Source organism: Grampus griseus (assembly GCF_964374135.1).
Source record: "Grampus griseus genome assembly, chromosome: 19".
Classification (NCBI taxonomy): Eukaryota; Metazoa; Chordata; class Mammalia; order Artiodactyla; family Delphinidae; genus Grampus; species Grampus griseus.
Window position 1 is genome coordinate 41,170,101 of NC_139013.1, and position 16,978 is coordinate 41,187,078.

The 16,978-nt window shown below is 43.0% G+C and overlaps 1 protein-coding gene across 1 annotated transcript in view; it reads left to right on the forward strand.

The window, feature by feature from the left end:
- Positions 1-379: 379 nt before the first annotated feature.
- The window catches only part of SNTB2 (syntrophin beta 2), a gene marked incomplete at its 5' end in the record, with an annotated part of 92,455 nt that continues 75,856 nt past the window's right edge, over positions 380-16,978 (forward strand). Inside the window, one exon of the mRNA XM_082676545.1 lies at positions 380-959. Coding sequence (XP_082532671.1) covers positions 380-959 — 580 coding nt within the window. The remainder of the gene's footprint in view (positions 960-16,978) is intronic.

Genomic DNA, 16,978 nt, shown 5'->3' on the forward strand with positions numbered 1-16,978 from the left:
CAAGTGAACATGCAACTCGGTCTTGCAGGATTGCAAAGTGCCTCTCGAAGCTGATTTTGCTTTCCGTGCCCAGGCAGCTCTGGTGAATTGCACAGTAGAGGTCAGGAGTTGGGGGTGGGGAGATCGGAGGCGTACGAGGAAGAAGGTGAGTCCAAGCCCCACTTCGCTAGAGCTGCCCACGTCCGGTAAACTGTAACCCACTGGACTGCGGTCAACTCCTTAACCTCCCGGAAGCGGCTCAGCCGGCCTCTCCCCGCCCCTCCGGAAGGTGGGCGTGGCCCCTAATGAATAATGAATCGCCGCGGTGGCGGCGGGGGGGGGGCCGGCGGGCCCGCCCCCTCGGGCGGGAAGGGGGAAGCGCCGAGGCTGCCTGACTGGAATGAGGGTAGCTGCGGCGACTGCGGCGGCGGGAGCGGGGCCGGCCATGGCGGTGTGGACGCGGGCCACCAAAGCGGGGCTGGTGGAGCTGCTCCTGAGGGAGCGCTGGGTCCGAGTGGTGGCCGAGCTGAGCGGGGAGAGCCTGAGCCTGACGGGCGACGCCGCGGCGGCTGAGCCTGAACCCGCTCTCGGGCCCGCGGCGGCCGCCTTCAACGGCCTCCCGAACGGCGGCAGCGCGGGCGACTCACTGCCTGGGAGCCCGAGCCGCGGCCTGGGCCCCCCGAGCCCACCCGCGCCGCCGCGGGGCCCGGCGGGCGAGGCGGGCGCGTCACCGCCCGTGCGCCGGGTGCGGGTGGTGAAGCAGGAGGCGGGCGGCCTGGGCATCAGCATCAAGGGCGGCCGCGAGAACCGGATGCCGATTCTCATCTCCAAGATCTTCCCGGGACTGGCGGCCGACCAGAGCCGGGCGCTGCGGCTGGGCGACGCCATCCTGTCGGTGAACGGCACCGACCTGCGCCAGGCCACCCACGACCAGGCCGTGCAGGCGCTGAAGCGCGCGGGCAAGGAGGTGCTGCTGGAGGGTGAGCGGGGCCGGCGGGCGGGCGGGCGGTGCTGGGCTGACCGGCGCTCACTTTGTTTCTGCCACCCTACCCGCTTTGCTGGGCCAGACCCTTCCCTCTCCCCCGCCCCCTGGGTCCTCACCTTCCTCTCTACTGGTAGCCCGGCTCTCCCCAAACCCTGTCTGCTGGAGCTTTGAGGATGGAAAAACTGATGCTCCCTACAGGAAAAGTTGGGCATCCGCCGAAGTGTGGCTTGCAGTCCCCAAGGAAGACTCGGTTGAGATTTAGTAAGAAGCAGCCTTGCTGGAAGCCCCGCCTCTGCACGATAAGCTGACACTAAGAACTAGAGGGGGACGGAACGAAGCTCTGGAGGTCTCCGTTTGCCTCCTGAGAAGTGCCGGGTTGGCGCTTTCTTCGCTCACCTCTGGCTCCCCAGGGCAGGCGGGTCTGTTAGAAAAAAAAAAAAAATTCGTCCACACCGGTGCCAGCGGTATGCTTGGGCAAACCACCAAAACGCTGGTTAATTTATGGGAATTTAACCCATCATTGGCTCTCAACAATTACCAAAGGAGATCATAGCACGTCATTGAAGCCAGAAAGCTGAAACAGCAAGTTTGTGTGGTTAATGAGCCTTGTTTAACAGTGGACTCTCACGTGTTTGAACATTTACTGCCAACTAGAGTTTTGCCCCTTTTGCAGGAGACTCGTGCCAGCTTCCTACCATTCACAGGCCTCAAGGCTTTAAGCTTATTAGAAGCCTGAAATGTTAAACCTCAAGTTATGTTTGAATAGCTAGGATTATTCTTTAAGTATGCATGTGATCTGTTACTTGGGTCATTTGTGATGAATTTATGGATTTACTAAATTTATGATTTACTAAATCTCAAAATTAAATCTCATCTACTTGAAGGACTCATACATGTTGGAGGTAATATTCAGAAATTTTTGAGCAATCGGCCTTCTTTCACTGATGATTTCAGTCATTCAGGAAGCATTTATTGCTGGCTATATAGAACAGAATATAAAAGATGATGTGTCTATTTGGTGTCTAGTTGGGGAAAGGATAGAAAAGTGCAAAACAACTTACAATTTATAGATTACGGAGTGCAAACTATATAAATGCCAAGGGAATGCAAAGTTAGGAAGTAGTTAGTGGAAATTGTATTGGTCAGCGAGGAATTTTTCAAGGAGCTGAATCTTGAGCCAGGTCTCCAAGGAAGTGATGGACATAGGCAGAGATGAGTCAGGAGGGTATTCCTAGCAGAGGAAGAAGAGAAGGGAAGGGGTGGGGAGTGGAGGTAGGAAGAGGCCGATCATCAAACTGAGAGGCCAGAAGTCCAGCTTGGCAAAGTGATTGTCACTTTTTTCTAAATCTGCTGGTAAATGTTTGGGAAAATGTTAGTTTGCAAGTAAATATTTTAATGTGCTCCAGTTGTGAAATTCCAGTGTCCCACCTTTATAATATCCTATTTATAAATCTCATTTATATCTCACTTAGGTGGGGCTAGACATTGCTCAGAAATTAGTGCTAATAAAAGGAATAAAATTATAGATCATGGCCTGGGTGGTATGTGTGTAAAAACATTGTTACCATAAATGTGTACTTTGAAATTAGGCTAGCTAAGAATTCGGTTGTAAATTCTTAGAGCCAGAATATTGAATGTAGTACTATTTATGTGGTGCTCAGTGGTGGTGGGCAGACATTTCAACTCTTTACCCCATATTTTTAAAAAAATCCAGTTTTTGTTTAGATATAATTTGAACCTGGTATTCATACCAATTAAGTGAAAATCATCTAGTAAATGCTTCCCAATATTCATTAGACTAAAATAGGCCACATGTGCTTTTAGAAGGAGGGTTTACAAATGGCAGCATAACATTTATTGAATGCCTATTTACCTAACACACAGGTTCTATTTTATTTTCCCATTTTGTAAAAGACAAGTAGTTTTTGTTCTTATGTGTGGGGGAAAGTATGAAATTGAACTTTCAAGCCAAGGAATATAAAAATAAAATTGCTTAGAATATGTAAAATCACTGAAAACAGTGATTTAATTGAACCAAACATGTAAAATTGAGAGCTAGTGTCCCATCCAGGAAGCCCACTTAAAAAAAAAAAAAAATTTTATTTATTTATTTATGGCTGCATTGGGTCTTCATTGCTGCGCGTGGGCTTTCTCTTGTTGCAACAAGTGGGGGGGCTACTCTTCATTGCTGTGCACGGGCTTCTCATTGCGGTGGCTTCTCTTGTTGGGGAGCACGGGATCTAGGCGCTCGGGCTTCAGTAGTTGTGGCTTGCGGGCTCTAAAGCACAGGCTCAGTAGTTGTGGCACACGGGCTTAGTTGCTCCGTGGCATGTGGGATCTTCCCGGACTGGGGCTCGAACATGTGTCCCCTGCATTGGCAGGCAGATTCTTAACTACTGCGCCATGTCCCAGGTAGGCTACTTTATTTTATTTTATTTTTTTTTGGCTGCGTTGGATCTTAGTTGCTGTGCACAGGCTTTCTCCAGTTGTGGCAAGCGGGGGCTACTCTTCACTGTGGAGCGCGAGCTCTAGGCGTGCGGACTTCAGTAGTTGTGGCTCCCAGGCTCTAGAGCGCAGGCTCAGTCGTTGTGGCTCATGGGCCCAGAACGCAAACTCAGTAGTTGTGGCGCACAGGCTTAGTTGCTCCGTGGCATGTGGGATCTTCCCCGACCAGGGCTTGAACCGGTGTCCCCTGCCTTGGCAGGCGGATTCTTAACCACTGGGCCACCAAGGAAGTCCAAAGCCTACTTTTAAAAGATGACTTTTATGATTAGCCCTTAAAGTTTTGGAACTGTATGGTCCTTCCATTAGATGTCTCAAAACTTGAAAAACTACCTTAACATTAGCACACTGATGCTCTTTTGTGGTGTGGGCAGGGAATTTCAGGCATTCCCTTACCACCCCCAAGCAAAGGAAAACTAGTCTCTGGTTGCCTGTGGTTAGGGAACTGAGTGAGCTAAGGGTTTTTTTTTATCTCATGGATTTGTAGGGATTATTCATTCATACATGAAACATTTATTCAACTCTGCCACGTGCCAGAGGCGCTTGAAGATGGTATCTGATTCCTGCCCTCAAGAAGTTTGGAGTTGAGATAAGAGAGAGTTAAGAAATAGTACAGCAAAGGGTTAAAAGCGATGTGAGAATAGAACTCTGGAGAGGGTGCAGCACAGAGGAAGGAGAGATCTATGGAAGACTGTCGTGGGCATCAGAGGTTGAGGATGCCCAGGAAAAGGCTGATGGAAAAGTTGAAGTTTGAATTGAGCCTTTCCCTAAGGAGAAAGCTGCCACCAGTAAAGACACAAGTGAGAGACAGGAAGAAGTCATTTTGCCCAGTGAGGGTAGAGGACGAATGAGGACTTTGTGGTCAGCTAGACCTGGATATGTTTCTGGCTAGTGGTTTGTAACCCCTAGGCAGGTTACTCACCCTTGCTCCACCTTAGTTTCCTCATCTGTAAAACCAGCATAGTAATAATACCTCCTTACAGGGTTGTTATTCATTTGACAGTTTATGTGCTGGGAGCCTTTTTGGGGACTGGGAATACAGCAGTAAACAACAATAATGAAAACAAAGTCTGAATGAGGAAGGTAGGACTAGGTCATGAAGGTATGCTGTAAGTTAACAGGCACTCTCAGAATAGCCAGGATAACAAGTTGTTAAAATCCAAGGCTCCATTTTACCTGAAAAGACATACATGGTAAGAATAAGTTGTTTTAGGTGAACACTTCAAGAATGAGTTTGCACTTGCATGCAAACACCTTTTTCTAATCTTGTTTTCCTGTCATCTCTTGTATAGGTCAACTTTTTTATCCTTAAGTTTTGCATTTAGTTTTTCATCCCTCTGATTTTTCCTATTCCTTCACACTTGCTGTTCAGAACCTTAAAACTTGCTAATAAACGTGTGCTAGTAGTTTTGACTAATGTCTCTTAGCACTGATATTAAGATATGCTGAAATTCACAGATTCTCAGCATGAAGGGGTGACTACTCTTCTATCATAGTGTATGTTGAATTTACTGTATCCTGTGTGCTGGAAATGGGGTCTATCCAGAAAGCTTCTAGAATTTATATTTGAATTAGACTACACATCAAAAAGTGTTCAGAAGAGGTTAGGAAAGAGCATCGTGTCCAGCTTAAGTTGTTGTTTTAATTTATTTATTTGGCGGTGCCAGTTCTTAAGTTGCTGCGTGTGACATCTTCACTGTGGCATTCAGGATCTTTTTTTTTTTTTGCAGTACGCGGGCCTCTCACTGTTGTGGCCTCTCCTGTTGCGGAGCACAGGCTCCGGACGCGCAGGCTCAGTGGCCATGGCTCACGGGCCCAGCCGCTCCGCGGCATGTGGGATCTTCCTGGACCAGGGCACGAACCCGTGTCCCCTGCATCGGCAGGCGGACTCTCAACCACTGCGCCACCAGGGAAGCCCCAGGAGCTTTTTAGTTGCAGCATGCGGGCTCTTTTTTTTTCTAATGTGTATACATATTTTATTGGATCTCATTTTCTTTTTTTTTAATGTCATTATTGGAGTATAATTGCTTTACAATGTTTTGTTAGTTCCTCCTGTATAACAAAGTGAATCAGCTATATGTATCCATGTATCCCCATATCCCCTCCCTCTTGCATCTACCTCCCACCCTCCCTATCCTGCCTCTCTAGATGGTCACAAAGTACCGAGGTGATCTCCCTCTGCTGTGCAGCTGCTTCCCACAAGCTATCTATTTTACATTTGGCAGTGTATATATGTCAATGTTACTCTCTCACTTCGTCCCAGCTCCCCCCTGCCCACCCCAATCTGTGTCCTCATGTCCATTCTCTACGTCTGTGTCTTTATTCCTGTCCTGCCCCTAGGTTCATCAGAACCTTTTGTTTTTTTTTTTTTTAGATTCCATATATATGTGTTAGTATATGGTTATTTGTTTTTCTCTTTCTGACTTACTTCATTCTGTATGACAGACTCTAGGTCCATCCACCTCACTACAAATAACTCAATTTCCTTTCTTTTTATGGCTGAGTAATATATTCCATTGTATATATGTGCCACATCTTCTTTATCCATTCATCTGTCGATGGACATTTAGGTTGCTTCCGTGACCTGGCTATTGTAAATAGTGCTGCAGTGAGCATTGTGGTACATGTCTCTCTTTGAATTATGGTTTTCTCAGGGTATATGCCCAGTAGTGGGATTGCTGGGTCATATGGTAGTTCTATTTTTAGTTTTTTAAGGAACCTCCATACTGTTCTCCATAGTGGCTGTATCAGTTTACATTCCCACCAACAGTGCAAGAGGGTTCCCTTTTCTCCACACCCTCTACAGCACTTGTTGTTTGTAGACTTTTTGTTGATGGCCAGTCTGACCGTGTGAGGTGATACCTCATCGTGGTTTTGATTTGCATTTCTCTAATGATTAGTGATGTTGAGCATCCTTTCATGTGTTTGTTGGCAATCTGTATATCTTCTTTGGAGAAATGTCTGTTTAGGTCTTCCACCCACTTTTGGATTGGGTTGTTTGTTTCTTTGATATTGAGCTGCATGAGCTGCTTGTATATTTTGGAGATTAATCCTTTCTTAATTACTTCGTTTGCAAATATTTTCTCCCATTCTGAGAGTTGTCTTTTCGTCTTGTTTATAGTTTCCTTTGCTGTGCAAAAGCTTTTAAGTTTCATTAGGTCCCATTTATTTATTTTTGTTTTTATTTCCATTACTCTAGGAGGTGGGTCAAAAAGGATCTTGCTGTGATTTATGTCATAGAATGTTCTGCCTATATTTTTCTCTAAGATATTTATAGTGTCTGGGCATGCGGGCTCTCAGTGTGGCATGTGGGATCTAGTTCCCTGACCAGGGATCGAACGCAGGCCCCCTGTATTAGGAGTGGGGAGTCTTAACTACTGGACCACCAGGAAAGTCCCCAGCTTAAGGTTTGATATTTGAGAAAAGATCAATAAATTTTTGAAGCAATTCTCATTGGAATATTGTTGGAAAATCATCTTTTATTGTGTAAATATGATTCTAAAAGTATTGTTATCAAATCTATTGAAAAGAAAATGGTTAGGTGTATAGAGGAAGTTATCTGACATGAAATTTAATTTCAGAGTTGAAAGTAATTTTTTTATCTAGAATAGGTTGAGATTTTGAGTGTCTTATATAATATGACTTGCTCTTTGTGTATGTTAGGGGACGTGTAACGAATACTGCTGACGTTATTAGGCTACTCATTTGAAGAAGCTAGTTTGGGTTCCTACACTGCCACTTTCTTCACCGTATGTTGGAAAAGTTGAGAGTCTCCTAGAGAAAACATTTTACATTTTCTTTGAGACTTTGCCATGTATATTCATCAGTCTATCTCTTAAATAACCACTAAATTGTTAGGACGTTTTGTGTTTCTCTGTTTTTTCTTTTTAACTAGCCTCTTTGTATTTCACTTGAATGATTAGACATGTTTATATGAGAAACCATGTCTTTGTAACCAGATTATTTCTTATAGAGTCCCCTTCTTGCTAAAATATGCCCTCTAAATTATTAGAAAAATATGAGAAATTTATTGGTTCTAATACAGAGTGGTTACGAAAATTCTAAGAGCATTTTTAGAAACCATAACCAGGCTTTAATTTAGATCTCAATTGATGACTCAGTAACTTCAACTGATGTATTCCCTGCTATGTAGTCCTTACGGGATAAAGATTACTTTACTTTGTGATCAAATGTTTATCTTTGTACCTAAGGGATGAGGTGCAGCCTGTGGCTATGGAACAGTGTTCTGCTGTGCTGAGCAGACTGAGTCATTCAAGGATCCAGTCACTGTCCTTGGCTAAGCTAGCATACTCTCCTACCCAGCTGAACAACAAATGATGCTCATTAATGTTAAGTGAGTTACCGAAGGTCTCAGAATTTCTATTGATTTTTAGGGGGAAAATGTTTTTTCCTTTGGGCAAGAGGAAAAATCTTACCTGGAATTAAAAAAATTGTGAAGTCTCATCTTCCAGATGAGGAATTAATGACCAAAGAGGTTAAGTGGCATGTTTAAGGTCACCTAAGTAATCAGTGGTGGAACTCAGACTGAAACCCTGTTCACTGCTGTCTCCCTTGTACCATGATATCTACAACCAGTCATTCAGAACTTCTAGCATCTCCTATGCATCATCATGTTGCAGTGTGTTGTGAGAGATCAGTGTGCAAAAGAAGTTGAAGGTGGTCCCTGGCATCAAAGAACTTAGACTGAAATTGGGGAGGGAAAACCACCACATAGAGAGTAATTGCTGAAATGTGTAGTACTCACTCTTCAAGAGTTCTCTGAAGAGGTGATCAGTTGGGGGATGGAAGAGTCAAGTGTGACTTCATTGGGGAGGGGATAGTTTTGTCTGAGGCCTAAAGGACAAGTTGCTTCTCTGTAGATGGAAGGTAGTCCAAGTTGAGGAGGTAAATTGAGCAAAAGCCAAAATGAGCATGACCTACGATAGGAAGTAAGGAGAACAGGAATGGACTTGGGGGAAGAAAATTCAGCTGGGTAGATAAATTGGAGCCAGATTATGCAAGGCCTTGAAAGCAGGCCAGAGGAATTTGGACCTTTTTCATTCTATCAGTCAACCTTAAGTACCTACTGCAAATGAGGTGTTGTGGTAGATGCTGGGAATTCAAAATTGGGAGTAATCCCTGCCCTTTAGGCTAGTAGGGAAACAGTTATAGCCGGCTGTGATAGTGCTTTAAAAGAGATGAGAAGATGATGCCCCGGAAGCAGAGGTAGCAGTGCAAAGGAGACAGCATGTCAGAGGTAAGAAAGTGATGAGTAGCTGATGTGTTGAGAGAGGTGAAGCGTGGGAAGATGCAGGAAGTGTGTAGCTGGAGAGCAGGCTGGAAAGGTGGGCAGAGGCCAGATCATCAAGGGCCTTGTGTGCAGTGCCAACCAGTGGTCACTAGTGGGGTTTATATTTTCAACCTAAAAAAGGAAGAACTTGAGTTTTATTAATATTATATAAGTAACCCTGGTTCTCTTCCTCAGTCTTATAAGACAGTGACATTACACACTCGATACACAAGGTGATGTCTCGAGGGAAGAGTGAAAGAGCTTCACAAAGCACAGGAATTGAATGTGGTGACCTTATTAATTTGTCTGCTATTATCATATTGCAATTTATTGCAGTTTACTTGAGCCTGGTTGAGTGGATTTATAATATATTATCTGCTTTTAACTAAATTAATCTTCACAAAATGAGATTAAAGATTTGCACAGAGAAACCGTTGATTGAAGATAATTCTAACACTATAAATAATAAAAATGTAGGGTTTACATTTCTCCTAGTAGGAGCTCTTTGTCACATTTCAAGGTAAGCCTGTCAAGAAGTCAGCCTAAAAAATGAAATTGTCAAGAAGACTATTTGAAATATGGATTAATACATTATCATGAATAATGAACTATATGAGACTGTATTGTACTTTGAATCATACAGTAGCTAAGATAGTATGACTTCATCAGGGATATATTTAGTGTATTTCATCTTCATCTCATTCATTCTTTTTTTTTTTTTTTTTTTCCTGCGGTACGCAGGCCTCTCACTGTTGTGGCCTCTCCCGTTGCGGAGCACAGGCTCCGGACGCGCAGGCTCAGCGGCCATGGCTCACAGGTCCAGCCGCTCTGTGGCATGTGGGATCTTCCTGGACCGGGGCACGAACCCGTGTCCCCTGCATCGGCAGGTGGACTCTCAACTACTGGGCCACCAGGGAAGCCCCCATTCTTGATGTTTACATTTTGTATATATTCTATAATATGTATGCATTAATGAATATTCGTGGGATGAGCATGTAGACTCACATGTTTACTGATGAATGTGTACTACGAAAAGTTTTAGGGACTTCCCTGGTGGTGCAGTGGTTAAGAATCTGCCTGCCAATGCAGGGGACATGGACTCAATCCGTGGTCTGGGAAGATCCCACATGCTGCGGAGCAGCTAAGCCCGTGCGCCACAACTACTGAAGCCGCACACCTAGAGCCTGTGCTCCACAACAAGAGAAGCCACTGCAATGAGAAGCCCGCGCACCTCAACAAAGAGTAGCCCCCGCTCACCGCAACTAGACAAAGCCTGCACGCAGCAACAAAGACCCAACATAGCCAAAAATAGATTAATTAATTTAAAAAAATACACTTAAAAAAAAAAAGTTTTAGGCCTGGCAAGCCACCCAGGTTTTAAAATGCTTTAAATGAGCAGTGCTTTAAACAAAGAAGCAATCTCTTAGGAAGAGTGGCAGATAGGGAGTGTAGGAGCTCAAGACATGAGGTAAGGGAAAGCAGTTAGGAGGCTGTTGCGACACCATTAGGATAGTGAGACTGGATAGGACAGTATGAAGCTGAAAGATATTAAGGAGATAGAAACAACAGGTCTAAATGATCAGTTTGGGGACCTAAGGGGAGAGGAAAAGAGAGGGAGGATAACTCCTAGATGTTTGGCTTGGGAAAGTGGATATCTATGAAACCAAAACAAATGGGGGAGGAACTAGTTTTTTGGGTGAAGAGAAGAAGTTTGGTTTGGACATGTTGAATTTGAGTCACCTGTGTGACAACCTGGTGCAAAAGGCTGGTACAGGTCTGTAGTCAAGAGAAATGTCAGAAATGAGTTGAAGATTTATGAGATGTTAGGGTAGAAGTGGTGATTAATGCCATAAGTGTCAATGTAATCATTAACAGAGTGCAAATTAAAAAGAAAAGTAGGGGGCTTCCCTGGTGGTGCAGTGGTTGAGAGTCCGCCTGCCGATGCGGGGGACGCGGGTTCGTGCCCCGGTCCGGGAGGATCCGCGGAGCGGCTGGGCCCGTGGGCCATGGCTGCTGGGCCTGCGCGTCCGGAGCCTGTGCTCCGCAGCGGGAGAGGCCGCGACAGTGAGAGGCCCGCGTACAGCAAAACAGAAAAAAAAAAAAGAGAAGTAGGAACAGGATGGAAGCCTGCAGAACCCCTACATTTAAAATGATAGTGGAGGAAGAGAAATCTGGAAAGAAATGGTCCAGGGAGTGGAAGTCAGGGAGGCAAGAGTTTCACAAAGACGGGGGTGATCAACATCTTCAGATGCTGGAGAAGTCAAGAAGGAAAAAGAAGTCCGTTGGATTTGGTGATTAGAGAACAAGATTGTTAGAGTTCTGTTAAGAGCAGTTTCATTAGAGTGACAAGAGCAGAGAGCAGTGAGTAGACCTTACTTTTTTAAAGTTTCTCAGAAAAACAAAAGAAGAAGGAAAGGTGGTAACTAGAGTTGAATAAAGTATCCAAGAAGGATTTTACTTTCGTAGTTGTTTGTTTTTTATTTTGTTTTGTTTTAAGGGAAAGAATTAGGACATATTTATACAGCAAGGAGAAAAGGCTGGCTGAGAAAGGGAGAGGTTGGAGAGATAGAAGGGATGGGGAACTGATGCAATCCATTCTTGAGCCAGGAAGTGACATGATGGGAACAGAATTTTGTGTTGGCAGCAGTGGGTGTGCTTGATGTAATGCAAAGAGGAAAGAGCAAATGTAGGAAAAACTACAGCTGTTGTAGTGAAAAGCAATCCAAAGCAGAGGTGATAACCATTGAAGGGGGTGATGGTGGTGGCCCTGAGAATAGAGAGGAAGATTCAATTCAAGAAACAGTTTAAAGCAGGTGATTTCTTGCCAGGGGACAGCACATCCACTGGGGACCATTTCCTACCCAGACAGCCTCCTTCTGACTGCCTGGGGCACCCAAAGATTGCATACTTGTAGAGAATCTCTGGCCTCTGTTACTAGCATGGGCATTTGATGCCTCAGAGATGTTGGAGTGGAAAATTGAGAGCCACTGTTTCAAAGGAAGAAATGACAGGATGTGGGGGCAGGTTGGATATAGTGAATTAACCCTGAGATTTCTCTCCAGGGACAGCAGAAGCACTTAGCTTTGTTATAAAGCACTTAGGCAGTGTCAGCTGGCTATGGGGATTGAGAAGAAAAATTTTAGTTTATAAACACTACATAGTCACACAGCATGAGAGCATATTCTTCCTTTAAAGGGTTTTTTCCCTAGGTTAGTGAAAGGAGTTGTTGGCTTCTTCTACAGAAATGATGGTATATTCAGGTGAGTTTAATATTTTGTGTCTGGAGAAATACAGTTGATTTAGTTACTAACTGCCATTCTAAGGAATATACACTTGAGTCCTTCATAAAATTTGTGCTTGATTTCAGTGTAAAAACAAAACTTGTGAAATAATTTTGTATGTAAACAAAGCGCCAGTGATTATGGTATCTGTAGATTGACCTTTTAGGAAGAGTAAAGAGTTATAAAACTCAAATTTGTTTTGGTTTCTATGATCCGGCTCCCAAGACATTGCTAGAATGTTTTGACATATAACTAGTTAAGAATATGTGAAGTGTAGCCTTTTTTTTTTTTTTCCCCAGCTGCACCCGGCTTGTGGGATCTTAGTTCCCCAGACTAGGGATTGAACCCGGCCTGTGAGTGACAGTGCAGAGTCCTAACCACTGGACTGCCAGGGAATTCCCAAAGTGCAGCTTTTAAAAAAAATTACTTTGGCTTTTCTGCAACATTCTTTCTTTCTACCACCTTTTACCCTCTTGTTTTTAATTTTGCAAGTTTTTTTTATAAATTTATTTATTTTTATTTATTTTATTTTTGGCTGCGTTGTGTCTTCATTGCTGCACGTGGGCTTTTCTCTGGTTGTGGTGAGCGGGGACTACTCTTCCTTGCAGTGCGAGGGCTTCTCACTGCAGTGGCTTCTCTTGCTGTGGAGTACAGGCTCTAGGTGCGCGGGCTTCAGCAGTTGTGGCACATGGGCTCAGTAGTTGTGGCTCGCGGGCTCTACAGTGCAGGCTTAGTAGTTGTGGCACACTGGCTTAGTTGCTCCGCAGCATGTAGGATCTTCCTGGGCCAGGGATTGAACCCGTGTCCCCTGCATTGGCAGGTGAATTCTTAACCACTGTGCCAGCAGGGAAGCCCCTGCAAGTTTTTTAGAATGCTTTATGAAAGGAAACTTGATGGGATAGAGAGATGAGAAAGTTAAATCCTTATCTTTCAGTTTAATTAATCTGTCATGTATATAAAATACTACACCTCACATTTGGAAAATGGGAAGCTTTGATATTTCATTTAAAGAGACTCAGACAAATTAAAGATTTATTTATTTATTTTTAGTAAAATCAGTTGATAACTAATAAATTTTTTTAAAAGAAATGCATGTGCCTTATTCAAGGCTCTGTTGGTTTCAAAGCACAGAAACCGATTCAAGCTAGTTCAAATAAAAGGATGGAGGTATTGTAAAGATACCGACAGGTCTCAGGACTCCAGAAAAAGCTGAGCAGCCAGGCCTCAGAAATGTCACGAACCCAGGCAGTGCTGACACTCTGCTTTCCACTCTTGCTCACGTCTCCTCATCTTAGAGTTTCTCTGTTTCTCTCTGAGAATGTTCTTTTGCAGTAGCTTTGCTCTAGTCCTTTTATGGTTTCATTTTTTATATTTAAGTCTTTAATCTACGTGGAGTTTATTTTAACATAGGTATGCAAGAGATTTAACTTTATATACTTTCCCAAATAGCTGATTATCTCAGCATTTGTCAAATAATCCTCTTGGATGCACTGTCAGATAGATTGGTGGGGCTGCCTGGAGTGCCATGTGGAGAAAGATTCCGAAGTGATATCTGGGTTCAGCAGGAAAGGCTATGCTTAATTAGTGATGTCTGCAATGAGTGTGCCAGGGTGAGGTACAATATGCTACATATCTGCCACCATAGGAATGACCTGTCCTTTCCTCTCTGATTTTAATTGCACCATTTTGTACATATTTAATTTTTTTATATTCTGCAGTCTGATTCTAGATTTTCTGTTTGAGTGTTTCGTAACCACACTGTATGTTGTAACTTTAACATTTAATAATTGATAATTCAAGTGGACTACACCAGTCAAGAAGAATTTGAAAAATAACAATAAACAATTGCAGGCTGGTGTAGTTACTTATTTGTCCAGATAAATTTTGGAATGATTTTATCATTCTTTAAAAAACTCCTTTGGGATTTTGACTTAAATTGTATTAAATCCATAAATTAATTTTGAAGAGAACCTGAGGTTCTTGTAATATCTGTTTCCCAATCATTTTGCCAGAAATATTGGACCTCTGTCATACACGTTCAAGCATGTGGCAAGAGGTATGGGACGTTCCGATTGGCCAGGCCTAAGTCACGTATTCACCTTGGAGCCAGGGAATAGGGCAACTCCCCCGGCTCCACGTGGACTGAAAGTGGTGGTTTCTCAAAAGATAATCAAGGTGATGTTACCAAAAGAAGGTGGAATGGATGGTAGGCAGGCATAAACAACAGACATCCACTACAATGTTCCAAAAACATCAGAAGATGGTATTAGAGATTAAACAAGAAACTACCATATTAGTTGAGAGATTTAGAAACTTTACAGACAGCTGTAAAAGGAAAGCAAGAATAATATATTTGCTTGGGTATAGGTGAACTAAGTGGAGCTTTTCAAAGACTCTTTAAACTCTGAAGTGAATAATAAGTTATTCTCAGCATTTCTTTTAGTGGTATTTTGAACATCACTTTTGTATACATTTCAGGCAACTTCTCAAGGTTGCATTATGATTATCATTTTATAACTAGACAAAAAAACTATATAGAGCTTATGACAGGCCCTGAAGTTAGAGATAGATTGGGATGGAGAAAAATCTTCGTCTATCAAAATAGACATACACAGTTTTCTTAGTAAGAATTATTTTGGTTGCAGAAACCCAAACCAAACTGAGCAGAATTGGAAAGTATTGCCTCATATAACTCCTAAGACCTGGGGGTGGATCTAGGTTTAGGTCCAGAGGGATCCAAAGGCTCAAATTATCTTGGCTGCAACATCTGCTGTGGAGAATCTAATTCTGTGTAGTCAGCTAAGATGGCGCCGGCAGTTCTAGGAATATATTGCCCTAACTTAATAACCCCTGTTAAAAAAGGAAAGTTTTTTTTCTAGCACCTTCAGTCTCTGGGAAGGACTCTGATTAACTCTGCTTTGTCTACCCTTTGGACGTATCACTATTTCCAAGATGATGGAGACTATGATCTAGGCCTGCATCATGTACCCATCCTTAGTGTATTGAGATTGGCAGCATCACCAAACTATGAAATGTGGAATGGAGTGGTTGCTAAGCAAACTTATGTCCACTCTTAATAATGCAGACATTGAAGCCATAGTGCTTGAAATATTTTTGTAGCTAAACTGTAAAGTTTTAAAAGTTAAAAACAATAGAAATAAATGACATTACTGAGAGCTTTACTCTGCTAAGCTCTTTACATGCATTGTCACAATTTCTTTTAACAGCCCTGTGAGGCAGGTATCATTATGCCCATCTTAAATATGAAGAAATTGGGGCCTGTAGAGATTAAATAATTTGCCCAAGGTCACAGCACTTGGGTGGCAGAGGCACAGTAGTTACTGAGATTTATCAGACTCTACAGCTCCTGTTATTTACCATTATAATAGATTGCTTCTCCAATGGATCAGTTTAGGTTAAGAAGCTAGCAAGTCTAAAGACCACTATGACTGGCTTAATGTGCAAGAAATCGTGCTCTGGATTTTGTGTTGTTGCATCTGTCTGAAGGTTATTGTTATTGTCTCCCAGTCTTTGTCTCTGATTTTCCATGCTGGGCACAAATAGATAGCTGTATGTGATTATTCAACTCATTGAATACCCACATTCTGCTAGGCACTCTGGGAGAAATGGAAAGAAAACACGAGCCCAACAACCATACTTTTAAGAAGCACCCCAAATGGCTTTATGAATGCTAATAAACTGCACATAAATTAATCCAAATTGTTTCATACATGTCATACAAGTGAAAGACAAATGCTGAGAGAACTTGCGGTGCCGGAGTGACGAATGTTAGGAATGTGTTTCAGGTGAGAGAAGGGCAGGCCACGGAATGGGCGTGGGAGGTCTGGAGGATGGAGGTATTCTACGTGAGGGGAATGGCATATCCAGAGGACGAAGATGGGAACAAGCAGGTGATCAAACTCTAGCAAACACATTGAATGAAATAGCTGATTTTCAAGACTCTGAAACACTGACTTTTTAATAATTTTAATGTATTAGTAAAAATGATAAAACCAGCTTCTTAGATATTCTTATAACATTTTTATTCGTTATCTGCTCACTGCTTTGTAATGCAAAAATCAATTTTTCTTTTGTAATTATTCTAGCCAAACTAAGGATAAATATTCTGTATTAGTTTCTTCAAAGATTATTGATTACGTTCTAGAATAAAACTGCTTTATTTTGATTTATTTACTTATTTTTGGCCACACCATGCGGCTTGTGGGATCTTAGTTCCCCAAACAGGGATTGAGCCCAGGCCCCAGTGGGCAGTGAAAGCACAGAGTCCTAATCCTAACCACTGGACCGCCGAGGAATTCCATAACTGCATTTATTTTTACAGTGAACATAAAGTAAAAGTAATTGAAAAAATTAAGCTGACTCTGGGCAATATAAATTCTGCAGAAAAAGAACAAAAAAAAGACTAAAGTGAATTTCTAGAAGTCACTGCTCACCACAGAGGTGTTTTATTTTTTTTTGTGGTATGCGGGCCTCTCACTGTTGTGACCTCTCCCGTTGCGGAGCACAGGCTCCGGACGCGCAGGCTCAGCGGCCATGGCTCACCATGGCATGTGGGATCTTTGCGGACCAGGGCACGAACCCGTGTCCCCTGCATCGGCAGGCGGACTCTCAACCACTGCGCCACCAGGGAAGCCCACCACAGAGGTTTTAATATTGATCTGCTTTGTCCATTTACAGTGCAGTAGAACTGATTTTTATAGTCATTAATTTCATCTTAGGATATAGAATAATGGCAGTTCTCACAAGATGAGTGTAAAGCATTTATACTGGATAATAAAGAAGTGAAATAGTTTTAAATGCTACCAAGCTGGATTGTAGCAGCCAGGTCTGGCAGGTATTCTCAGACAGCCATATTTGTATGTATATTTTCACATATATATTTTGACAAGAAACATGTTTTCCTTGCATGTTTTTCTTCTG